The 27,724-nt window shown below is 35.3% G+C and overlaps 1 protein-coding gene across 1 annotated transcript in view; it reads left to right on the forward strand.

The window, feature by feature from the left end:
• ATP13A4 (ATPase 13A4) overlaps nt 1-27,724 on the forward strand; it is a 112,719-nt gene that overhangs the window by 34,106 nt on the left and 50,889 nt on the right. Inside the window, exons 3-9 of the mRNA XM_006906171.2 lie at nt 10,480-10,626; nt 14,546-14,616; nt 14,710-14,790; nt 15,987-16,056; nt 17,147-17,281; nt 20,176-20,245; nt 27,316-27,450. Of these exons, the coding sequence (XP_006906233.1) occupies nt 10,480-10,626; nt 14,546-14,616; nt 14,710-14,790; nt 15,987-16,056; nt 17,147-17,281; nt 20,176-20,245; nt 27,316-27,450 (709 nt within the window). The remainder of the gene's footprint in view (nt 1-10,479; nt 10,627-14,545; nt 14,617-14,709; nt 14,791-15,986; nt 16,057-17,146; nt 17,282-20,175; nt 20,246-27,315; nt 27,451-27,724) is intronic.

Below are 27,724 nucleotides of genomic sequence, written 5' to 3' on the forward strand. Positions count from 1 at the left end.
AGACAGTCTCATAGAGGACCTTTTTAATGCCTGATTTTTACTGAGTGTTTCTAACAATGCATCAGCCCAAATGACCCAGAATGACAACCAGATTTTTGATAAATCAACCTCTACTGGGCTGTTAGCTTCTTTTTATGTATAGCGATCTCTCTATTAAATATTTTATTTAATGTGGCAAGGAGGAAAGATAGCAACTAGTCTTATAACTGGCCTCCCACAAAAATTTCACATTTCAGTTTAACAGAATCAGGAGCTAGACCTCAATGAAATTGCAAATTGGATGAAATTTGTCTTTGTTGTTTTGGTCCACTCGTGTCAGCCCCATCTCTTGTTTTAAGATCTTGGTTACTTCAAGAACCACCTGTTGTATGTCCTAGCTTAGTTGACATGTGAACCATAATGCAGGTGATAGCTGAGGCACCTCCTCTCAAGTTCAACTATATTTTAACTCAAGATTCTTTAAGAATAAACTTCAAGACTTCAAGAAATCAAGATTATTGTGGAGTAAGAGCAAGTTGCATTGATGATTTGGGCTGTGAGCCGAACTCCACGCTGCATCAAACTTCATGAAGTATGAAGGCTCACAGGCAATGCATGAGAGAAGAGTGCCTGGCACTTACCAAGGAGGACTTCACCAGAGAGCTAAAGAGGAAGTGTCTTCATGAGAGGCAGCTTTCCTGGGCAGAAAGAGTTAAGTGATAAGGACCCAGCTCTGTTGTCTACCAGCTGCATGACTCTGGGTACATTCTTTAAACCTCCTTGAAACTCACCTTCCTTATTTCTCACCTACAGCTGATATTACTTTCCTTACAGGGTTGTGAGGATTAAAGTAGAATATGTAAAAGTTTCTACTTAGAGAGACATACTTCATCCACACACTTAGGTGTGTGAGGGACCTAACCAGGGCTAAGTCTCAAGTCCTAGCACTGTTCCCATGCAACTGTACTTAGACTAGTGGTTATCAAACTTCAACCATATCAGAATCAGCTGGAGGGCTTTATAACAGAGATTGCTAGGCCCCACCCCAGAATTTCTAATTCAGTATATATGAATTGGGACCCAAGAATTTGCATTTTTAATGAGTCCTCAGTTAATACTAATGCTTCTGGTAAGGGACATTGCTTTGAGAAAAACTGCTGTGTATAGTTATCACCTCCATTTATGAGCTCACTTGGTCTTTGAGAGAGGACTAAAACCCTGGATATATGCATTATGGTTCAGCCATTATATATTTTTATAGTCTCAAGTGAATGACCCAGATTTAGCAAAGTGTTATAAGTGGTCTTTCCATACAAAGCCTGAGTGTCTTGCTGGATCAAGAGTAGAGAGAGGTTTGCTTCCTAGGGTTCAGAGTAGGGACATAAGAACATACGGGATCCTTTCATAGATCAATCTCTTCCATGTGTACTTAACGACCTATGAGATCCTTATTTTCCGGCGTAACAGGAGGATTTGGGAAAGTACTTAAATTTATCCTGCAGGTACTTCCATTTCCCCAAACTAGTTCTCTAAGGCTAATGCTTTTGCTGCAGCAGAAACAACTCAGAAACGGAAAAACTTTATGCATCACCAGACTCTCTAGATCCGAGAACATCTGGTTGGCTGAGCTATACTCTCTGAGGTTGTTGGCAAAGTCAAAGCACAGATAGGAATAATAGGAAATGAGCTGGAAATGGCAGGAGAATGGAGGAAAATGAAAGAAATAGAGAGGGAAGTAGGTTAGAGGGAAACGAAGAGGGAGAAAAGAGAAAGATCTAGTAAAAGTGAAGGAAATAAAAAGTGTTACCAACAGAGAGATGGTGTATTTTGGGATTTGGAGTCAAAAATTTTGACTTATAGTCCTAGCACCTTAGGTTACACCTTAGGTTTGTAATCTAATCTTTCAGAACCTCAATTTTTCCACTTAAAAAATGGATCTAGTAAAAGTACTTGTTCTTTCCTCAGCTGGTCCAAAGATGAAGTGAGGTTATGTATGTAAAAGCCATTTGCAAACCGTAAAGTGAATTATCAAAGATCATTTGTGTGTGTGTGTGTGTGTGTGTGTGTGTGCGCGCGTATGTGTGGGTGAGTGTGTGTGTTATTGTTCAAGCAACTTAACAAGCTTGCTCTACCAAAGAGCTTGGTAGAGATAGACTAGGTGCACCCGTGTGTAATGACCCTGCTCATTGGATGCTGGACCTTCCCCTTATTAGCCAGGAGGACTGGCAATCCCTTCCAGGACAGGAGACATGCGATTTCCTGTGGCTGGGACCCCAGCACTCATTCATATTCAATCAGGTCACCCCTCCTGGGTACAGGTGGTCAGCTTTGCAACTGGACATATACTAGAAAGATTTAAAGAAAAAGCACTGTGTGCCACAGATATCTGCATTCCATCATCCTGCCTCTTTCTTTGCGTCTTTGAAAATCTGTCACTCTCCTGTTTCGCTGCCCTTCTCAGCTCGCTAGAGTGATTGAAACCAGTTTCAGTCTTGCCTTTTTCGTCTTGATTTCAACTTTAATTTTTAATTACTTTCTCTTGTGTGTCATTTTAAATGGATTTACTATGGCAGAGACTCTCCAAATAAATGAGGTTCTAAATTAGTCGTTATGTAATTAGACAAGAACTCAACTATTTCAAACACTCTTGCTATCTGAACCTTAGATAAAAATAAGCTTTAGGCACCAAGAGTTTAAAAGTCTGCTGATATATTATTTGCATTAAAATGACATCTTAAAATATTTTATTTGAATTGTATTACAATAGCTGGACTGTGAAGACTTCCCATTAAGGAGGACTGGATGACCCCTACCTGAAAATATGTTGTATATCTGTTTTTTATGTTATTAAAAAATCAGTACTTGGTATTTATCATTAATCTCACAGTGATAAGATTACAGATCATTAACACAGATACTGATTAGGCAGTAATTTCTTAACATTTTTTAAAAAGGCCGTGATGTACTGACTGAAAGTCTTTAGCACCCAGTTTACTTTCAGTTTTCCTTCTGTTATTAAGCGCTTTTAGGAGCGAGATTTTTCCAAAAGGGAAGAGCAATTACATTTTATTTAATAATTTTCAAAGTGGAGTTTTATCCATTATTCATCTACTTCTGAATTTTAACCAATGTCTATAGTGATGCCACATTTCTATGCAAATAACATGATTTATATTCATTGCCGTTTTGAATTCAGATGCTCCTGATGATTTCTAGTTTTCATCTTTATTGTAATTACAAACACATTCTTTCCTTCATTGCCATCGTATGTCACATGTTGTCAAAGACCTATGTTGTACAGAGGACGACTCTGTGATGATTGATTATGAGGCCTGATTCAGGGCATATCATTTCAATGATTTAAGGAGGAGCATTTTCTCTTCAGTTTCACCTAAAGATGCCAATACTGGGGACTTTAGTTTGAAAACTCAGAAATTCTGCAAATCAGCCATGCAAATGGGCTCTAAAGTCCATGAGCCTACCATGACATTCACCAGCCATCAGTGTTTGTGTTCATGTTTTCTGGATCTCGTAACTCCTCTCTACCCTCCTCCTCTGCAAACTGGTCGATCCAAGCCCAGGCTCCCCAGCAACACCATTTTTTCTTTGTTTTGTCTATGCTTTTACTTATAAAATTTCATCTGATATTCCCAGTCTCCTCTATTCATTTCATTATTATCGATTCATTATTATTTATTCATTCAATAAATATTTACTGAACTTCAATCATGTCCCAGACATTATTATAAATACTGAGACTATAGTTATGAACAAAACAGGCAGAAATCCTTGTCCTTACAGAATGACAATCTGGTGAAGAGTCAAATCAAAAACCCACAGAAACGTACACATGCACACATATATCCATGCACACATGCACACACTTAAACACGTGTTCTCTATAAAATAAATATAGAAATATGTTCTGTATTTACTTATTAAAACCTACTCATTCCTCAGGCACATACAACCTTCTCTATTAAGTTTTTGTTGATATATTTTCTGCCTCAATTCTGGAGGGAATTAATGACTATTCCTTCATTCTTTTTAGCTCCATATTTTCATCTCTGACTATTATCATGCCTTTAGCAGTCTACCTTGTATTAAAATGTTATTCATTTAATATTTTATAAAATAGCATCTCATTGATTATTTAATTCTCATAATAACCTTAGAAAATGGGTGTTATCTCTGTTTTACAGGTGAGTGGACAAGTAACTTTACAACCTAGTAAATGTCACCCATGTTCCTCCCTCCCTCCCATTTTCCTTCTTTCCCTCCCTTCCTCTTTCATAAATTTGATGAGCACAGGTTGTGTGCTAACCACAGTGGTAGCTCATGGGCAGGGGGCAGAGAGTATAACCATTAATAAAATCAGGGTTCTTGACATCATGGAGTTCATTAGACCATTACACAGATAAATGTAAAAGTCCAATTGTTGTAAATGCTACTTAGGAAAGGTTCGTGGTTATGGGAGGATTATAGAATAGAGATTTGACCGAGTCAAGAAAACCAAGATAGGCTTTCCTGAGCTTCACTGGATAATAAAAAAGAGTTAAAAGGTGATGGTGGCTGGTGGGGAGGAGCACATGGAAACCACCTAGGTAAAGAGAATAGGTGGGCAAAGAACTTAAATCTGTCTTTTGACTCCGTAAATCCAGAGTTCCCTCTCCCACTCCCCAACAAGGGCACATTTCTTTTTGTAGCTTTTTCTTCTATTAGATCATAAACCTTTTGAAGACAACAATTGTGGCTTATTTTTCATTTCCCATAGCATCTAGCACATGGCTGCAGTTGGCGCTCAATATTTATTTAATTCAATTAAGTACATTGAATGAAATCTGCAATAAATGGTCTCAAGGTTTGTACCAGTATTTTATTACAAAGCCACTAAAGTGAAGCGTCATGATTGAGAAAGTAAGAGAAGATTGTGTTATGTTTCTTTTAAGTACAGTTTCCCTCTTCTGGATCCTGGCCCTCCACCCACATTCCAACCTGGTTTTTCCTTAGATATCCAGCTAAGAATCCCTGAGATCTTTTGGTCTGACCTCTCAGAATTGATTCTATGTTAAGGCAAATAGTTTTGAGGCCATTATTCTTTATAACACAGGGCTATTTGAATTGTGATTTACAGTTTTCAAAGTATTTGCATGTATGTTACCTCATTTGGTCTTTACTGGTAGAGATTATTTTTCACCCATTTTATGGATGTGGGCATAGAGAAGCTGAAAGAAATGTTCAGGGTCCCTAGCTATGAGGAGTGAAAGCAAAACTACCAAGAGTTGAACTAAAGTCTAAAGTGAAGATCTTCTTGCTCCCTGTCCAGTGACCAGACTCTGCAGAGACATATTTTGAAGTGGTTTAAGAATAAAGAATCTGGAGCCTGACTGCTCGAGTTTGATTCCCAGTGTTGTGTTTGACCTACCTTGGACAGTGTATTAGCTTGGGCTGTGGCAGGGTTGGTTTCTAGTGGAACCTTCCTTTGTGGCTTGCAAACTGCCAGCTGCCTTCTCTCTGTATTCTCTCATGACAGAGAGAGAGAAAGTATGGGGAATGGGAAGAGGGGAGAAGGAGTGAGAGAGAGAGAGAGGGAAGGAGAGAGAGAGGGAAGGAAAGAGAGAGAGAGAGAGAGAGAGAGAGAGAGACTATCTCTACCTCTTCTTATTAGGGCACTAGCCCTATTGGATTAGGCAATACTCTTATGACCTCACTTAACCTCAATTACCTCCTTAAAGGCCCTATCTCCAAATGCAGGAACATCAGGGAAATAGGCTTCAATATATGAATTTGGGGAAATTCAGTCTATGATAGACAAATTACTTACCCCACATCTGCCTAAATGAGGTGGTATATGTGTAAGTGCCGAGGCGAAACTATGGCTGTCACGCAGGTGTTCCGTGGGCATTGGTTACTACACACATTTTAAAACCAATTTTATCTTTTTATTCATTCCTTCTTAACTACACATTGCGTCTCCAGATATTTCAGACAATGAGCCAGCCAATTCACTACTCCCTCTCTCTTCAGAAAACAGCTATAAAAACAAACAAAAATACAAATCTCCCCAGAAACATACACTGAGTTGTTCAGGATTTTCTTTCTTTCTTCTTTTTTTGCCTACAAACATAGACATACCTTTTCTTTGTCACATAACTTCCAGATCACCTTGTTTTCGCCCCCGTTTTTTTTTTTTTTTGTCAACATGTCCCAGTAGTACTGAGAAAACAATTAGTGTGAGATTTTTTCTGATGCTTAGAACTTTATATAATTTATAACTAAATCCTGTGTTCTAGCCAACGTCGACTCTTTGCAGCTAAGCAGCTTTGGGAATATGAAGTCAAGGTGTCCAGAGTATCAATGGGTCTGGCCAACAGAGGGAAAGATATTATATCTAGAGAGAAAGAAAGAAAAAAGTGATAATTAAATACAGAAAGAAGAATACTTTGCCAGAGTTAGGAGTCTGAACAGGTAGTGCAGTGTTTTTAAAAGAGCCGGAGTAATGTAAGTTACTACGTTATCGGTAATTCTCTAAGTACTTCAACTCAGAGTCCAACTTTTTAGCATTGCAATGTATCCATCTCCAAGTGAAAAGTACTGATTTTCTAATGTCTCTTAAGAACTTTGCCATGGGTTACTTTTTTCTTTTTAAGGCAAACTCAAAAGTACATGGTTATGGAGTGAACTTCTACACAAGAGGATGTCACAGCACGGCCTTAACTTAAAGTGACCATTACACTGCTTTTAAGTTCCAAGAGATGAGGTGCTTATAGCAAAAGGTTGGAAGAAGATGAGTAAGGTCATTCACTTCACTCAAATATAAAAGTCTGTCATTTTCAGGTTCAGGAAGTGCAAGGCCGCAGGAAATAAAAAATGCCCAGATTTTCTTCTCTATCTTTCTGTTCAGGTCAAACATGGGTCCTCTGTGTGCATTCAATTCTTTGAAATGCACTCTTGAATTATTTTAAATCCTACTCTTAAGAGTTCAGGGACTGATCTGGTTAATTCTCTTGGGAAAGAGGAGGTAAATCTGCTAAATGAGACATGAGGTGTTCAAAGTCTAGCTTTACCAGGCACACAGTTTGGATTATTTGTACTACAAAGCAATTATTTAAAATGGTAGCTCCTCTGGTACGTGTAAGTATTTTACAGATCATTAACTGCTTGAGAGAGCTGGGAAATAGACTGAAGTGGAAATAGCCATTTCCAGGTAAAGATGTTTCTTTTCCAAAAAGGAAAAACAAATAAAAAGACTCTCAGAGATTCTAAAGTTTCCTCAAAGGGAAAGTAAGTTCCTGTTTACAGAAAGATCTCAGGAACACTATACTGTGATAAATGAGGGACAAGGCTATACCCAAATAGTGTTTGTTGCACTCAGCTATGGGCCAGACCTGGGACCAGGGGCATCATGCATTATTGTCTTTAATCCTTCAAACATCCATGAAATGTGGTATTATCATCTCCACTTGCCATATAAAGAAAATTAGGTTTAGAGAGTTACAATGATTTTTCAAGACTCTTTGGAGCTGAGATTTGAACTCAGGAAGGAGTTGTGCTCTTTCCATACTGGACCAAACTGAAAACTGAGAGAAGTTAATTTTATTACTTGGAGTGACCACTTCATATTGACACACTTTAAACACTTTTTCTTAATTTCTTTGCCCTTTTTCTCCTCTTAAAGAGTTGGGTGAATTCCTTTAAAAATATAGATGATTTTATAGAGTTTTTAATAGGATAGTAAGCAAGAAAAAAGTCTTCATCACTACCTTACTCTAAGAAAAATGGTCGCCTCATGTATTATCTTTATTTAGTCTATAGAATTCTACTTTGAATTATGCAGAATTATGAGTTATAGGGCCCAAGGCTCAAGGGGATGACAGAAAATAAGCTTAAAGGCAAATATATCCAAGCATCGTCATTTTAATATGCTATAGGCTATAATTAAATGGAGGCATACTGATGAATTTCAGTCTTTAACACTCACCTAGACTAAGACATACAGTTGGTGCATTGGATTAATATTGGCTTGTGAGAGCTTGAGAGTTCCAATGCTTAGCTTTGCTTTTCCCTTTTTAGGCATTACAATCTAGACATGTGTTTTCTGTCACTCAGGAAGAGTAGCGACAGCTTGATTTAGAGAATCAGATTTTCTGTGGCCAAGAGAGCAGAGATTCTAAGAATTGGGTATTATTTGTTACAAAGTATGGAATTCAAGGTGATTTTTATACATGAGTCACAAACTTCATGGAGAACTTGTCAAAACAAGTTGAAGGAGTCAAGATTGGAAGTAGGAAGACCTGACTTCAGATCTCAGTTGTCCCTTGCTACCCACACCAGACTGGCTTGAACAGTTCTTGGTCTTGCTGATGGAGAGTTTTTTCACCTGAAAAATGGAGATAATAATACTAACTTTGGAGAACTGCACCTAAAATGAGATAACTGACACAAAATTTTTTTATAAAATGCTAAATAATGAGGAAAATTAGTAGTTATTATTTTATTTCACTTAAGAGGACCAAGAGTAGCGGTTTTCCTACCTGCCTTCACTGGTGGCCAGTAGTTCTCAAAATCTTTCTCATAACAAAGCCCCCTTTGATGTGCTCAAAGGCAAAGCCCTATAATGATGAATTATGTCAAGGTGTGTTCAAGGTCTTTGGTTCCACAACACCTAGAACATGTCCACCAGTTAAATGAGTCAGTCATTGGAAATTTAGCCATCTTCAGTCATTCTTAGGCTTGGAAGGTAATTCCATACAAATTTGATTTGATTTGATTTATTAATCTTTTTTTTTTTTTTTTTTTTTTACAATGGGGTAATAGCCAATTTTACTCATTTAAAAATTAATTTATTAACTTTCAGATTTCTACTGAGGCTTTTTCTCTCTTCCTCTCCTCTCTCTCTTCCTTTCCCCATCTCCTTCCCTTTTCTTCTCTATCTTTTCCTCCTTTCTCTTCCTTCCCTTCCCTTCTCTTCCCCTCCACATTTCCTTTGCTTTGCTTTCTCCTCTCCTCCCACCTCCTTCTCTCTCTCTCATGCGTGTGAATGTGCACGCGCACACACACACACACACACACACACACACACGCAATAGGCACTAGACCTGGCTGGAGTACAGACATACATCAGACACATGTCCACTCACAGTCCAAGAAGAGTGATAAAATGAAGGGTAATACAGTGGGTAGAATGTGATTAGAATCTCCTTATCCTGATGGTTCAGAGGAAAGGTCCCCCAGAGAAATTAGGGGTCCCAAGATATAAACTTTAAGATAGACCCTGAAGGATGCTCAGGATCTAGCCATATGAAAACCTAAAGAGAGGAAAGGAGGATGTGAATCCCAGGTTAAGGAAGCAGCAGGAGCAAAGTCATGGAGATGGGCTTCTCTTGAGAATCAGCGTAAGAGATTTAGCTACAACAACTAAATATCTTCTCTCTGCCTTTTGCAGAGTCAGCTCAGTCTTTATAGCAAAAGTGGGTGTGGTAAAGACAATTCCCAGCTCTGACTTATATTCCCCAGGCATCAAATTGTTTCCTGGGTTTGACTTCACCTGCTATTCTTCCTAGCTCCTGAGGTTTACCAGGCATTCAAGTGGGTTTTATGTGTAGTCATATTTACCCATTTAACCACTGTTAATTATCACTGTTATTGCATAGATCTCTAAGGAACCATTGTGGCATCTATTACTCAATCCAGTACTGCTCTCTTAGTTTGATCCTGTGATGAAGTCATCAGTGAACTGCAAAGAGAAGCAGCTTCAGCTGGGTCAGGACAGAAGATACCTTCTTTAATTCTACCTGTGCTAACAGCTTGACACTTACCTTTGGGCATGTTCAGTCCATACATTCAATCTTTTTTCCATCAATTCATTACACTCTCACTGAGCAGATTGCAGTTGTCCACATGGATGGGATATAAAGGTCACTACCTTCAAAATAGTCTAAAAGAACCAAGATAATATTAGTCAGAAAGCAGTTAGGAGCATAGGAGAGGGACAGTAAGAATCTTTTGAAGTTAATATAATGGCAGTTCCCCCCGCCCCACACCCAGTGAGAGGTGTTCTGGAAGAAGTGGAATTGAAGTCAAGCTATTAATCCTGGAAATGGGATGGTTTAGTTAACCAGGTTTCCTCACCCTCAGAGACCTACATAAATCTTTGAAAAACTTTTTTTTTTCCCCCTGTGGAATTCTGCTTCTGGCTGTAGCCACATGTTTGAGGAATAATAGGGAAAACTAGCTCTTACCTGCGAATCTGCCTCTCCACTCGAGCTTTGCTGCTTGTGTCAGTGCCTCATATTCGCATGCAGATTGCTCAATAAGCGATAATGAGACTTTCCCTTCAAAGCTCTGTATCTACCAGCTTTCAAAGTTATATAATTCTGTATAGAATATTTGTTAACTCCATAAACTTATCGAATTATGTTAAAATGATGTTTTTCAGGTTGAATTTTAGCCTGATGACTTCACTTAATTTCACTGGGGTTGTGGTGTCTATTTCCTCAGGATGAATTCCAAACTTATTCTTGGAAAAAGGTAATGTGGATCTACCTGTCAGCAGTAAACAGCGCATTTGGTCTCACTCCTGACCACCCTCTCATTACAGATGAGGAGTATATCATAAATAGAGCCATCAGAAAGCCAGACCTAAAGGTAAGAACATTTATGGCTACTGCTGATGCTAGATAAATTTATTTTTCTCTAAAAAACTATAAAGTTAAATTCAGATCCTCCACTGTGTCATCCTTCAATTGACAGTGTGGAACATTATAAATGACTATGTGCAACCTCGATGACAACCTTAGATCAATTATTAAACTCTGCCGAGCCTCAGTTTTTTCATGTGTAAAATGATGAGCATGCCTACCTGTAATATTAATTGATGAAATTTAATAAATTCAGGAAAACAAGATCAATATGGTACCAAATATGTAGTAAATGGTCATAGATATTAGCTCTTAGTAGCATCAGGCCCTGCATCATAATCTATATAACAGGGTTTATCTTACAGTAAAGGTAATCACCCAGGAATATCCCAGGGAGTTTGCTATGCCTGCCAGATGACCTTATTTTGAATCTGTCATTCAAATGTATTTGAGTTACTCCCTCTTCTCCATAGTAAATGAGTACTACTTAGATTATGATTAGTTAACATTCACATAAGAACATATTTATAGGACAGACTGTTTTCTCTTAAATTTATATATGTGTAGTCAGTTGTTTAAATTAGTTTTAGGAGCTCCAGGTCAATTTAAAACAATAATAATAGTCAATTGCAGAACAGTTTTTGTATTGTCAGCTGTTATTACTCAATCATCTTAACTGTCAAACAAACAAAAGCAAAAGAGGTCAAGCACCTGCAACTAACAGATTGCTTAATCTGTTAGGTGGCCATTCAACAGCCTCATGGACATGGCCTCAGGGTATTACTAATTTCCATTATCTTTAATTGCATCATACAAATAAGTGGACAGAGAAATGAAGAAATGTTCAAGTAAACAAAGAAAACGTGAGAAAAGGGCAGAAGTCTCGAAGTGCAACATTCTCGCATCCAAGCTTGAAATCTTCATTTACTAGCATATGGTATGGAGAGTTTGGCTAGTTATAGCCTGTCTGGGCCTTGAATTTCTTATTTATAAAATTAGAGCAATAACTCCATCTTGCCTGTTTCTCAGGGCTGTTTAAACCTAAAATGAGAAGATGGATATTAGGGTGATTTGTGAACTTTAACAAACTATATTCATAAAGGACTGAAACTTTCATTAAAATTGGAGATCTCACAGCCATGACAACAAATAACAATAATAACAATACCAAAATGATAACCATTCAGAGCCATTTAGGGGGAGTGTAGAGACAGCAGCAAACAACCTTGTCAAGTTAGCAAGCACAGACTAAGAGGAGACTCTAAGTACCATCTTGTAGGATTACATGCAATACTGAAACCCAGTGGCTAACCTGTTAAACATGTTCCAATTAGAAATGAAGAGCAGGAAGCCTGGGGAGGGGGAAGCTTCCTGGTTCTGAGCGGAAAGATGAAATTCACTCTACAGCAGATCTCTGGTTTCTTAATTATTGTTTCTTGGTCTGAAGTTCTGGGAAATGGGCAAATAAACTTCATCTCTTGCAAATATTATGTTTAAAATCCTCTTACCAGTTTCTAGAGCCTCTGAAGGGGCTAAGGTAAGCAGAGAAACTCTGTGAGGAATTTGTCAGGAGTTAATGAGATTTTCAATTTTCTGACCTAAGGTAAAACTTATCAGTAACCTCTTTATTCCTTATTATCGCTGCCTTCATCTGCTGGTGTTTTGTTTCTATTATATTCTATAATTTTGTCAATCTCAGCTTGTGGTTTCACAGCCTCTTGATCTAGGTTCTCTAACTTGGCACTGGCTTCATATTTTATCCTCATTTGTCCTGTAAATTTTTTCCAACATGAATTTTGAACTTATAGACTTAATAATGTAAGAAACCCTCCCTTTATACAACTTGATTCGTGGAAGTTATAGGATTTTTAGGCCTTCTTCTGAGTCTAGGTTGACTATTAGTTCCTCGGAGAGACTGGACTTTGGAGCCAGATGAGTTTGAGTTTGAATTCCAGCCCTGCTTTTTAATAGGTATAATCTTGGGCAAGTTATTTAGTCAAAGTGAACGTGAGGGGTGAAGTGAAGATGAAAATAATAGCTGTCCTACCACAGGGTGATGAAAAAGACTAAAGATAAGGTGTGAAAAGCTCCCACATACTCAAAAAACAATAGTTGTAATTATAGTTCAGCTCTATTTGCAGAATTGCTGGGAATACTGGAAAGGAAGAAAGATATAAGCAAAAAACTTGAGTTTCCAAGGTGGGCTGTGACAATTAACACACCCCAGGCTGATTACTTTCAAATACTCTTCCTCACTCTTAATTCACAGCTTGTGAAAGAAGAAGAATCATTCCCACTGGCAATTAACTCCAATTTAATACTGAAAATCAATTGGAACATAGAATTTATTTTTATAAAATTTATTATGCAACCAACCTCATTGAAATAAATTCATTCTGTAAAAGAAAAATACAGGATTTAACACTCTTACTTGGTGACTATGAATGTGTGCATGGGAGTGCACTGTGTACACACACACACACATATATTTATTGAACAGGATTAAGATTCATTTAAGGTAACATAGATCTTGAAGCTGAGGAATTTAGGCTCTATTTCTAGCTGACCTGTGGTCGTACAAAACAATTTTTCATTTAATAAAAAATGTATTGAGTGCTTATTCTGTATCAGCTATATGCTCTTCTCAGTTTTAGCATTTTATCTAATGGTTATACCAACTATAATATTTATAGGTAGAGAACATATTCAGAGAAGTTGCAGTGGAAGTTAGAAATAATCTGTCCAGTTGCCTCAACTTATTCATTGAGAAACTGATTTGCAGAGATATTTAATTTCTAAAGGACACAATCATCACAGTAGCTGTAAAATGAAGTGTTGACTGCTGTTTCTCAACTTTGGCTGCATGTTAGAATTACTTGAGAAAATTTAAAAATATTTATACTCAGGCTGCATCTCAGACAAATGAAATCAGAACCTCTTAGAGGTGGATATTTTTTTAAAGCTCCCCAGTTGTTTCCAATGGGCAAAATGATGTTATAACCATAGCAATATGACAGTCTCACTGTTTTTCTTTGTGCTTAATTAGGTCACTAGTTACTGAAGATTCAGATTCTTATATAAAGTTGCTTTAAAAGATCAAAAACAAAGCCATAAATGTCATAAGTATTAACATTTCCTTTCTATTCCACGGCCACTACCCTCAAACCCTCACTTCCTAGAGCACATTTTCTTGCAAAAACCTCTTAGCTCTCTCCTAGTACCTACTACCAGCCTAATCTTTTCTGGTGTCTCTTTTATAGGTTACTCTAAGTTTATTGCCTACAAGATAAAGTCCTAAGTACCTCATCTTAGCATCTAAATCAGTATAGTCTGATCCTTAGTTATCTTTCTAGCCTCATTCACCATTCCTCAAACAGGCCCATTCACTCGCCCCTTGCTGCAACTAACTAGTGCATCATTTCTTTGAAATGCCCTCTTCCCTTTTCATCTGAGCAAAATTATTGCAGTCCTTCAAGGCTGCAGCTCAGATCTTCTCCACGAAGCCTTCTGTCATCAGCCCTCTCCATATATCTATAGCATTTCAATACTATACTTTTTATTTTATTATATTTTTATTTCTTTGACATGTACATATTTGACTGTATGCTACGGTTTTCTTTTTTCTTTTTTGTAATGCATTTTTTCCATTGGTAAGTTATAAAGCAGTAGGATGCAGAGACCGAGTTTTATTCATATACTTACTCATATAGTAAGCCCACGATACAGGCTACTGAATGATGACTTCTAATAAAGAATGCCATTTATGTAGTAGAAAAGAATAAGATAAGTAAAGAAAAGATAAAATTTTAAATAAGTATAGTAGGGCTTTATCTTTACTTCTTCCACAAATGCTTCTTTAGCCACTGAATTGCTATATATTTGCCGATCCTCAAACTAGAGACTTCCTTAGTACTTTTCTTTTGTAGGTGAGATGTATAAAAGTGCAGAAAATAAGATATGTCTGGAACAACTTAGAAGGACAGTTCCAGAAAATTGGGTAAGTTGTTTCAGCAATTGCATCCAAAGAAAAAAATATATTATCTCCAAAATATTATGGCTAAATATGTCTTTCTCATTATTATTATTTTAGATCTTTGGAAGACCAGCTCAGTTCTGCCAAGATACACCTAAAATTTGGATCAGGTCTGACAAGAGAAGAACAAGAAATTAGGTACCATGCATATTGTTATCTATATCATCTCAAAAGAACACTTACAAGTTAGCCAAATAGAGAGCCCAGTTAATAGTTATCTTAACTGATCAATATCAGAAAACATTGTAATACTTAGTATTATTAAATTAAATGTCTTCACATATATTATCTCACTTCTTCAGAGCAACCTTCTGGGAGAAGTAGAACAGACACCCTCTTCATCCCAATATAACATCCTAAGAAATCTGAAGCTCAGAAAGGTTTAATGGCCTGGACAAGGTCACACAGATGGGAAATGATAGAGAAAGAACTAAGTCTCACACTCCTTACTCTAAGTTCAGTGCTCTTTCTACTCTATACAAGGCTCCTCAAAGTTGTTATAATAATAAGGTTGAGCCAGTTTTGATTGTAATCAAGAAGTATATATTATACTAATATAACAGAGTTAAATGATAATTATGGAGCAGCAGAAGAATATCATGCAAGACCTGTAGCTCCACAATGCCAAATTAGTTACTGATTAAAGTTTGAGAAGCACTTCTCTAATACATTTGGCCAAGCTATTGGATTTGAACGTCTAGAAGGCACAGAGAGAGTGGTTAGTGTTCTCAATAGCAAAATAACTCATAAAAGGTCATTGCTGTACATTATCAAACAACAACAACAACAACAACAACAACAAACACACCTCTTGGTTTTCAATTAAAGGGCTTTATAACTCTGTGTACAGAGCTATTTTTAAAAACCCAACACCTTTCACTCACATTGAAACACATTTTGCAGCTTTCAAGAACAGAACAGGAGTAGGAAGGTGAGTACAGTATTCATTATCGGTAGAATTATTCTCTCCCGTTGACTTCTCTTTCCCACCTCTATGGAGCCAGAGTAGGGGAGAATCAGAATTGAGAGAGTGTCAATCTTGAAACACTCGAATGAGACAATTGCTAATAATAAATACCCAAGTTACCAGGAGGGGGATATTTAGATCTCAGAAAGTGTTCAGTAGATGTAATATGATTATGTTTATTGCTTTTGCACCCTGATAATCCTCCCCAGTTATTTTGAGAAGGACGGAGGTGTTACGTGGCAAGAGAGGTTTATGCCGATCTCATAAGTAAGACAGTGATCATGAAATAGAGCCTTTTTTGAATGGGTAAGAAATGAGTTTCATCTTTGTTTTCAGTAATTGAGTGATCTGTGATCTTTCCCTGTAGGAGGTTAATATGTGGACCTAATACTATTGATGTTGAAATCACGCCAATTTGGAAACTGCTTATCAAGGAGGTAATCGGTACTTTCTTTTGGTGCTGGATAGAAAATAGAGAAGCTTGGTTCTAGTCAAATGGTCAAGAATGCTACTTGTTAATAAGTAATCGTAATTTGAGATAGTTTTAAAAGAATGCCAAGCATATTGTCTTCATATATCTTCACTCTCTTTTCTTGAAGTCAGTCTTTTGTACACATTGCCTGACAGTATAGGATAAGATGCTCATGTGCCCATGTATTGTCTAATGACTGGATGAGCTCAAATTCTCTTTCTTTTTTAATCTTTTGCCTCTTAGTCTGCCTCAACTTCATGAAACTAAAATAATAATAAAAATTTGAATCCATATTCTTTTCTTACAGGAAACATATACAATTTCTCAGCATCCAAAATTCTAGGAAGAAAATCGTGTGTTCAGACTTATTAGTTAGTTCTACTGATCTCTCCCACAGTGTTCTACATGTTCAGTTATAGCTTATCACTTTCAGCTTGGCTCTTATAAGTAAATGTAGCCTTCAACTCATCTACTAGTCTAAAAAGCACTTTAATGGCTTCAAATATGGCAGATGTGTCATAGAGAACAATAGACCAGAAAGCATTTAACTTTGAAAACCTGAACTAATACGACAGGCTGCCAAAAGTCCATAAATTGGAAATGTTAGTCATGTAAATATCTACTCTTTACATACTGTTGTGATGGTCAACATGAGGATACATGAGATGTTACTTTTTAAATTATAAGGTGTAGCAGAGATTTAAATTAGGTGCTCTGAGGCTAGGTTGCTTGGGTTCAAGTTCTGGTCTGTAAGTCACAGCTGTGTGATCCTAGGGAAGTTTCTCAAGATCTAAGTTTCAGTTTCTTTATCTTTAAAATGGAGATAAGTAATGACATGTGGTTAATAAAGTAACTTTTGGAATAAAATGAGCATATTCAGGTGAAGTTGCTTAGTGCAGTGTCTGGCACAAGGCAATTGCTGAATAAATGTAACAAGAGTATTGTGTGGGATGATTTGTGTCATAGAGATGATTAAGAAAACAAATAAGTCAATGAATAGCTAAGTGTAAAGCCTAAATATCACCCTTGCTTCCTGTTTTTATGTCTACCAACAGGTTTTAAATCCATTTTACATATTTCAACTCTTCAGTGTCTGTTTGTGGTTTAGTGAAGACTACAAGGAATATGCTTTTGCCATCATACTCATGTCCGTCATTTCCATAACTTTGACAGTATATGATCTCAGAGAGGTAAGTTTTCCCACCAATCCAATGGTCTCAGAAAGAGAGCAGTAGGAACTTTATTGAAATTTTGTTAGGAGAATCAGGAAATAGCCATTGTCTACTCCATAATAAATGAGACCAAGTTTGTAAATACTTAGCACAATAGTTGATGCTCAACTGTCTTTTTCCTTCTCACATCCCAGGTCTTAACTTTTAAAGTTACTTTTTCCCTCTCTTTATCTTACTCACACTGATTAGCCAGAAAAATATGCACATATTTATGAATCGTGATTAAGTGAAAAAAATATATCCAGAGAATACTGTTGGATTTTGAAGATGGTGGAAGGGAAGTGGAAGGCGAAGGAGTCTCTGTATAATATTAACTCCTTTGCCCTTTATGTTTGATTGGTACTTATTTGTAAAATCCAACTCTTGGTTTTCTGTAGCCTACATAGGGTTCTAGGTGCTCTTGGGGAAAAATCACATAGAACAGATTGGTTGATTTCACTAGAAACCATGAATGCCAGCCTCATCTGAGGAAGCTTTCTATATGTCTCTGGCCAATGTGCTTTCCTAGTCTTTGAAATTAAGGTTTACAAACACATCTCTCTTTAAGTTTCTGAGATGGCCAACTGCCCGTGTTCCACTTTTCCTCTAATTAAGCAGATAATCTCACCGCTTGTTTCACAAAGATAAAAGCCACGAGACAGAAATTTGTTCAACTGATTTCTGACTTGTTCAGAAATTTGTTCAAAATTTCTGACTGCCAAATGACCCATGTCTTCATCTCCCTGCTGCCCTGACATCTCATTACAGAGAAGCAAGTGTCCTTGGCCTGTCTTGGGAGCATACTCTCTTGCCTTCTTAGAGTGTTTATTCAGTTAATGGATGACCCCTTCTTGCTCCCTCTCCACAAGAAGCTTCTCATCAGCACTTAAATATGCTTAAGCTTCTCTCAGCTTAAAAAAACCAAATGAATGAAACAATCCCTTCCCTTGACCATGCTCCTACCTTTAGCTGCTACTTTACCTTTCTTCTCCCTTTTACAGTAAAACTTCAGTTCTTTATGCACATTGTCATCATTTACTCATCTCCCTCTCACTTCTCACCTATACTGATCTGGATTCTTCTCATGATTCCATTTTAACAGCTCTTTTTAAGGTCACCACTATGCTCTTAAGGCCCATAGATAGTTTAAAATTATTTTTTAAATTAACTAGTTATTTTTCTTAATAAAAGGAGCAATATGTGGATAAAATAAAAGAATTTCAAACAGAATAAAACTGTGTAAATGAAAAGTAAATAATCCTCCTACTTTAGTGCTCCCAGTGTCCAGGTTGTCTTTCAAGAAGCATCTACTGGTACTAGATGTTCTATGTACTTTCAGAAATATTAAACTCATACATGTTAATTTATTTTACACAAATGGAAGTACACTATGTACACTGTTGGCATTTGCACTTTCACCTAATATGTCTTGAATTTCTTTCCATAGCTGCATAACTATTTTTTTCTCTAGGTGTACCATAATTTTTAAACCAGGCTTATATTGATAACATTAAGTTGTTTCTGGTCTTTTCTACTATTAAAACCATGCCGCACTGATGATTCTTGTACATCTATCTTTTCACACATCCACATGTATGTGTGTTTATAAATATATATATAAATTACAAGTATATCCAAATGTCTCATATATTTCATGTATTCAAATAATTAATACTATGAGGAAACAGCAAGAACCACCAAACTTCTTAAAAAGTTATAGATTAAGAACTTTCATGTAGGATATCCCAAAACTGAAATAATGCTTAGTTTTTGAAGCTATTTAGGTATAAACACATATCTTTTATTTTAGTATTTAAAAGGTCCTTTTATTTTAGTATTTTAAAAGTCCTTAAAAAATTCTTGAAACATGCTACAAAAATTGGATAGATGTAGTGGCATTGTGTTTTGAGAGAATTTTTCTTCTAGTTTACTATTGTTTTCAATTTTTTTAAAACAATGAAACTTTATTACTTTTATAGTGAAGAAAATGCCTATTAGAGAAAGTATATAGCAATATCTTTGGCAATCTTTATTTGATAGCTGTAAATCATTTATCTGCAATCAAAATAAATTTAGCAGGTGTGATGTGCTGTATGTACCCTAGGTGGGGTACTTTCTTTTTACGACTTATATTTTTCCTTTCCCCTATTACTTATTCACTTAATTGATTTTTTATTTTTTATTTTTAATTACAGTTGACTTTCAATATTTTTTATATAAGTTTCAGGTGTACAACTTGGTGTTTAGACATTTATGTAATTTGTTATAAAGTACTGCCTTCCCATTAGTCTGGTAGCCATCTGGCACTATACATAGTTATTGCAATATTTCTGACTATTCCTTATGCTGTATTTTTTCATAACAAAAACAATTTGTACTTTTTAATCTCTTCACCTTTTTATCCATCCTCCTAACCCTCTTTCCATCTGGCAACCATCAGTTTGTTCTCTGTATCTATGAGTCTGTTTCGGTTTTGTTTATGCATTTATTTTGTTATTTAGATTGCACATATAAGTAAGATTATATGGTATTTGCCTTTCTCTGTATAAATACATATTTTGAATGATCAAAATCCTTGATGTTATCTATCTACTTAAAGAATTAAACACAAATTTATGGTTATCGAAAACTCTTGAGTGGAAGAGCATGCTGGGAAATTCGTTTCTCCTGAAAAACATATACACCTTATTGCTGGGTGAACAGCACAAGTTAGATGCTTTTATAATTGAGCAAGAAGCTGTTCAGTCTTGTTTTTGGCAAGTACATTCAGTTAGCAATAACACGTCATTAAAGAAGGCTAGCAATTTACTGAGTAATACCTGGTACCTAACCTCAAGTAGATAAGACTTTTTCTATGTTCCCTTCTTTTTCAGCAATCTGTAAAACTCCACCATCTAGTTGAGTCACATAATAACATTACAGTTTCTGTATGTGAGAGAAAAGGTAAGTCTCATTATTTTAGATTTATATATTGTCCATATGGAATCAGAAAAGGATTTAAAATTGTATTTCTAATTGTTCCTAATTGTACTCTCATCTTTATTTGCATCTTTTCCTGTACATTTACTTAGAGATGAGAAATTTGAGATCTCACCTTAAAAAAAAAAACTTTATTGAGGTAAAATTTTCATAGAATAAACAAAACGTATTTAAAGTATGCAATTCGATAGTTTTGACATACGTACACACCTGTGAAATTATTACTGAGATAAAGATAATGACAATTATCCCCAATAGTTGCCTTGTGCCTGTTTATAATCTTCCCTCTTAAGTTCTTTCTACTCATCCCCATCCTCAGGTAACAAGTGTGCATGTTTAGAATTTTATATAAATGGTATTGTACAGTGTGTGTTTTTTTGTCTTTTATAATACAGTAAAGTTTATAAACTTTTGAAATCTATACACTTTGTTAAATATATCAGTGGTTCATTTCTTTTTATTCCTGAGAAGAATCCCATTGTATGGATTTGCCCATCCATTCACCTGTTGATGAAAACTTGGGTCATTTCCAGTTTTCGACTGTTACAAATAACGCCACTGTGGGATTTCAGTCTTTGTATGGACATGCACTTTAATTTCTTATGGGAAAATATCTAACTGTGGGACGGCTGGATTATGTGATAGAAAAATGTTTAACTCTTAAAGAAATGGCCAACTGTTTCCACTTTACATTCATACCAGCAGATGAAAGCTCCAGTGACTCCACATTTTTGTCAACATTCAACATGTCAATCTTTTAAATTTTAGCCATTCTAACAGATGTATGGTTATAACTCATTGTTGTTTTAATTTGCACTTTTCTAATGACTAATGGCATTAAACATATTTTCAAGCACTTATTTGTTATTTCTATATCTTCTTTGGTGAAATCACTGTTCAAATCTCTTCCTTATCAGATTGTTTTCTCATTAAATTTTTAGATTTCTTACTATATCGTGGTTACAAGTCCTTTATCAGATATAATTTGCAAATATTTTCTCTCAGTCTGTAACATCTTTTCATTCTCTTCACAGTGTCTTTCAAAGGGCAGATGTTTTACCTTTGTTAAAGGCCAGTTTATCAATTTTTTCTTTGTGGATCATGCTTTTTGTGTCATATCTAAGACATCTTTGTCTAATCCAAGGCTATCAAGATTTCCTACATTGTCTTCTAGAAGTTTCATAGTTTTAGGTGTGTGCGTTTTTTTGTTTTTTGTTTTTTTTTTTCTGAAACAGATCTTCCAAATGTTTTAATTCCATTTGTTGAAAAAAACCATTCTTTTTCCATTGAATTGCCTTTGCAGCTTTGTCAAAGATCAGTTATCTATACATGGGTGGATCTATTTCTGGTCTCTCCATTCTATTCTACTGATCTATTTGCCTGCGTTTATACCAATGCCACACAATATAGTTTTATAATTAGTCTTGAAATAAAATAATGTTAGGCCTCCAGCTTTGTTCTTCTTTTTCAGTATTGTTTTGGCAATTTGGGGCCCTTTGCATTTCCTTATGACTTTTAGAATCAATTTGTCAATTTCTACCAAAAATCATGCTGAGATTTTGATTGGAATTATGTTGAATCTATAAATCATTTTGTGGAAAATTGACATATTAACAAATTTGGGTCTTGTGACCCATATATATAGTATATTTCTCCATGTATTTAGGTCTTCATTGATTTCCTTTAGTAATGTTTTACAGGTTTCAATGTATGAGTCTTTTACATTCTTTCTCCAATTTACTACTAAATATTTCATATTTTTATGCTATTGTAAATGCTATTTTTGAATGTAAGTGTCCAATTGTTCATTTGCTAGTAGTTCCCTCACATTCATGTGCTGATTATTAGTCTGCTCAATACTAAAGAGGGGCCTCTGCCGGTCTTTGTGGCTCTACTTCTGGGCAGTTGTCTTCTCTCCAGTACTCTGTTCTGTGAACTCAAGCCATCTTAATCTCCACAGACTCTCATCTCTGTAGTGAACTCAGGGAGTCCTCTGGACTTTATTTGGGTTCACTCGTCCTCCATAGTGGCCTGAAAAAACTCTAAAGGCAGTAAGCTGAGCAACTGTAGGACACCTTCGTTTGTTCCCCATTTCTTTTGTTGCTTATGTTCAGTGTCTAAAACCCATTGTTTCCTATATTTTGTATGGCTTTTGGTTGTTTCAGATAGAAAGATAAATCTGGTCCTTTTTGTTACATCTTAGCTGGAAGTGAATCTTCAGTTTTTATAAATGTTCTAGTCATCTTTTTGTCTTAACTTTTTACAATGAAACATTTCAAACATATACAACAATGGAGAGAATACAATAATTAAACCCAATGTAACTATCACCCAGATTTAATAATATCACCTCATCGAATCTTTTTTTCACTTCTTATACTTCCTCCCTTACTTTGGATTATTTTTGAAGTATTCCAGATGCCATAGCATTATATTAAAAAACATTTAGTATATCTTTAAAAAATAAAGAGTCCTTTTTAATTCCTTTATCTCATCTATAAAAAACTTCTCATAATTTAAAAAAATCAACTATACAGGCAGCATTAAAAATTTATCAACTAAATCACAAGTGTGTATGTGAGTGTGTATATACATATATTTACATATATACTTATGATATATATGGTATATAATATACAAATTTTCAAATCAGGATCCAAATAAACTCCAAATACTGCAATTGGTTGATGTTTCAAGTTTATTTCACTATACCATTCAAGTTTATTTTAATTGACACATCCTCTCCTCTGTATCTTATTTCTTTCCTTGCAAATTTTTTGTTAAAGAAAGTAAATGGTTCGTCCTGTGGTTTCCATAGTTCAGATGATAATAATTGTATACTCAAAGAGTTGTCTTACGTAATTTCTATTCCTTTTAGTTCTCCCAAATTGATAGATCTGAGGCTTAAATTTTGGCAAGAATACTTGTTAGTTGGTATTGTGTATTTCTAATGAGAGGTACATAATATCTGATTGTCTTTTTTTTTTTGTACGTGATATTAGCAGACATAAACGCTCATGATCTAAATTTATTACTTCATTAAGAATTTCGAATTTCTATTTCTACCATGCCATCTTCAGATATGAAGTGGAATATTTCTGTAAATAGAAATACCACTTCTCAACTATTTCATTATCTTTAGGTTCAGTTTGTTTAAGAAAGGATAAAAAATCAGATTATTTCCTTTTATGTACCAGCTTTCAAAATAATGGATTGATCCTCTAGCATTTTCCCAAAGATTTTTTAAATGTCATTATGGATGTATAATGTTAAACATTGTTGGTACATTTCTATTCATTGCAATTTTTATTCTTATTCTTGCTCATGTCGTCCCATCTTCGGCCTTTCAGAGCCTCTTCAGGTTGGCTTCTGGGCTCTTTTGACATGACCCCAATAGTCTTTGAATGTTTTAATGCTTTCCGGTATGGCAAGGTATTCCAAACTCATCTTGGACAATTCCTTCTCCAAACTGAGAAAAATACCTTTTTTTCCAAAGAGCTCTTTGATGCAGTACTGAGAGCCATCAATCACAAAATGGAGTGCTCATGTCCGTGGTGTTACTACTTGATTCTAGGCCTTTTCAGAAGACATGCCTGGGAAAAAACGTTTTTAAAATAAAATACTTGATGAAATTATACTGACATTTCCAATTCAAGCTTAAAACTATGAGCTTTTTACTTTGTTGATTGTACTTCTATCTCTCTTTTATCCATACCAGAAGTTCCAGTTCTCAATGACAGCAGTAAATTACTCATTTGCTTTATCCTGTTATACGTGATAATCTCAGAATAATGAACCAACACACCCAGCAACAATATGATTCCTAAAAACAATTTAAGATTTCTTTTAGAGTTCTTTTCCTGTTTATGATGTACCATTAGGAATGTATAGTCAAATTATACTTAAGGAAAAAAACATGTTTTAAGATCACCCAAAGTAGTTCTGTGTATGGTTACTAACAACAGGATCTCATTCATTTTGCTTTAGACTTTAATGTTAGTTTTGAAATATATTTTTGTGTTGGTTTGTGTAAATATTATATAAAATATCTATTTGGTTTGAAATTAAATTTGTAAGACAGAGATGTTTAGGCAATTCTAATTTCTCTCCCTCTTCTATCTTGTGTAATCATTCACTCTATAGTTATTTTTGTTTGTTTATGATTTATTCTTACATATAAGAAATAAAAAATATATATGATATTCATAGCTATATTGTATATTTGCATAATAGGATATATATTAATATTCTCTTTTTAAGACAACAGGGGTATAACGTACACACTTAACTAATACTTTTCTGGTGTGTATGCTTTATATACTCTACAGATAGGGGTCCTTTCATAGCAGGATATGTAGATATTCTTTATTTATTATTTCAGCACTATAGTATTATCTTGCATGGAAGAACCATTATTTAGTCAATCAGTTTTCTATTGAAGGATTTAAAAAATATTTTTAAAAATAGTGCTATAATTAAAAAAAATCTTGTTCACATGTCTTTTCACATTTTTACTAGTCTATCTTTGGTATAGATTTTGAGAAGTAAAATTGCTGAGTTAAAGAATAAATGCATTTGCACTTCTGAAAGGTAGATATTTCTAAATTTCTTTCCTTTGACACTGTACCTGTTTGCATTTGCACCAGAAATGTGTGAAAGTATCTGTTTCCTCATGGCCTTGCCAACAGGATATGCTGGCAAACTTTTTTTTTTTTTCTATTCAGATAAGCGAGCAAGTTATCTCATGTATATTTGTCTTTTCTTCCTTTTTTTTTTTTATAGAAAATAATTTAAAACTTACGTAGCTGTTACACAAATAGGTCAAATAACTTTTTTCCTGGGCCATTGAGAATAAGTTGCTGATATGTGGCTCCACAATCCTCATATACTTTAGTGGACATCTCTTAAAGACAAGAGTATTCTTCTATATAGATGACAATGCAAACATTAATATCAAGAGGTAGATATTGATATATTAATACCAACTGATGCTCAGACCCATTCATATTTTACCAATTGTCTTAAACATGTTTTTTACAGGCAAATATCCAGGATCATATCATTCTGTTATTTGCCATGTCTCTTTGATCTTCTTTGATCTTTCGCTGGCTTGCATGACCTCACCTCTTTTGACTCTGGTTATTTTATAGAGTGTTTCGCAATTTAAATTTGTGTAATGTTCCCTCATAGTTAAATGCAGGTTATGCATTTCTGGCTCAAATATCACACAGATGTGTCTGTGTTCTCACTACCTCCTCTCAGGTGGTACATAATTTAAATTTGTCCTATTACTGGTGATGTTAACTTGAATTACTTAATTAAATGGTGCCTGCCAAGTTTCTCCATTGTAAATTTACTTTTTCTCTGTAATTAGTAGTTATTTTGTTAAGAGATACTTTGAGACTATATAAATAAATCATCCTCATGAAAATTTCACCCACTGGTTTTAGTATCCATTGATGTTTCTTGGTTAGATTAATTCTTGTTTTGATAGTTGCCAAATGGTGATTTTCTAATTTTATCTTTCCTTCTACATTAATGAATTGCTATTTTACTATAAAGAAAAGCCATCTTTTCTCCTCATTTATTTATTCATTTACTTATATCATTATTGACTCATGAATTCTTATTTTATTTGATGGATTATAGTTCATTATTATCATTATTTACTATGATGTTCAAATTGTTATAGATTTATGCAGCAAGAGACTTTTAAGTTGCTTTTGATATCTTCTTGATTTTTCCCATCATTCTTTGGGCACTTCCTTAATAGCATTGCTGAATATACTAGCTTACATTGTACTTTTCTTGGCCCAGCCATTTAACCACTATTTCTTTAGGAACTCTGATTCTTTTCTGAGGGGAAATGAAATGTAGAAATCAAAATTTGGACACTGGATATGCACATTTTTGTTAGGGTTACACTGTTCCCAGGCTTTCTCAGAAAAGAGAATTAGAGAATATATGTATAAAAAAACAGACATATAAACACATGCACACATATATATATATATATATACACATTCTTTTATACATATATATTCTTTTATACATATATATTTACATCTATATTATTTGTCTATCTGTTTATTGAAAACCATCAGTTTACACCGTTGTCTCCAATTCTAATCCAATACTATGGAGTTCATTCTAGTTTTATTTTTATCTATTCTTGTAACTTCCTTTCTTCAGTAAGAAATCTAACTCTCACTAGCCTCATTATACCTACTTATTGTATCAGTCCTGCCTGGACGTAACCCATCATCCATCACTGCTCACGCCCCCCTCGTACCCTCACCCTACTCCCATGAAGGCACCTTTCACCTTTTTACCCCGCTCGGACTCCAACATTCTAAACCAGGCCACTGCCACCATGGGTGCCCTTCTCTCCTTCCTTGAGCTGTAGTATCCTGCACCCAGCCCGGTTCTATACCTGTCCATCCTTCTTAGGCTCTGATATCCACAGCAGGCTACCACCCTCATTCCTGCCTCACCCAGGCCCCTGCATAGATGACTATCTTGCTTAACCCCTTATAGCTTTCAGACTGAATAAGGAAGATAAGAATTAAAAGAAAGCAAGAAGGAAAGAAGGAAGAAATTTTTATTTTTCTTATTATGAATAAGAATGAACATCTTTTTAGGTGTTTAACATGCCACTTGCAATTTGTGTACGCATGTGTGCGTGTGGATGTGTGAACTATCTATTAACATTAGCAATCTTTTATAAGGTCATTTGCTACACATCTCTTTTTTATTAACTCTCTATATCAGGAATATTAATCTCTTGTCTATACTGTAAGTTTTAAACATGTTTTCTAATCTTTTCATTAGTTTTTTCTTTGCTTATTTATATTTTATCACACAGTTTTCTTTTTTTTGTAATTGAATTGATTACTTTTTTTCCTTATTGTTTTTGGATTTTGAATCAATGTTGTGCCCTGTTTGCTTCTTCATTGATTTTTAATTTAGGTCGCTATTGGACTGTGTTTTTATGGGAAAAAACCTGACTCAACCTTGTTTTCTAACACTTTCAGCTGGAGTCCAAGAACTGGAATCACGCTTCCTGGTCCCTGGAGATTTATTAATTTTAACAGGGAACAAAGTGCAAATGCCATGTGATGCCATTCTGATTGATGGCAGCTGTGTGGTAGATGAAGGCATGCTGACAGGTGTGGTTCTATCTCACAGTTTTGTGGCTTTTTACTATCCTATTTCTCAGATTGAGCACTTCCATTCTACTCCCACTGCCAGCTGCCGTAGTTCAGACTTCGTCTTCTCCAACGAGGACTCTTGTGATCAGTTTCCAGTGTGATGTCGAGCCTCTGACTTCACCAGAGTACACTCTCTTATATATAAATATGATATACTCTCCTGAATAAAACAGTTAAACATTCGCCCATCCCCCTTGTGCCACTTGTGCCCATAGAAAAATATTTAAACACT

Source organism: Pteropus alecto, unplaced genomic scaffold (genome assembly GCF_000325575.1).
Source record: "Pteropus alecto unplaced genomic scaffold, ASM32557v1 scaffold311, whole genome shotgun sequence".
NCBI lineage: Eukaryota > Metazoa > Chordata > Mammalia > Chiroptera > Pteropodidae > Pteropus > Pteropus alecto.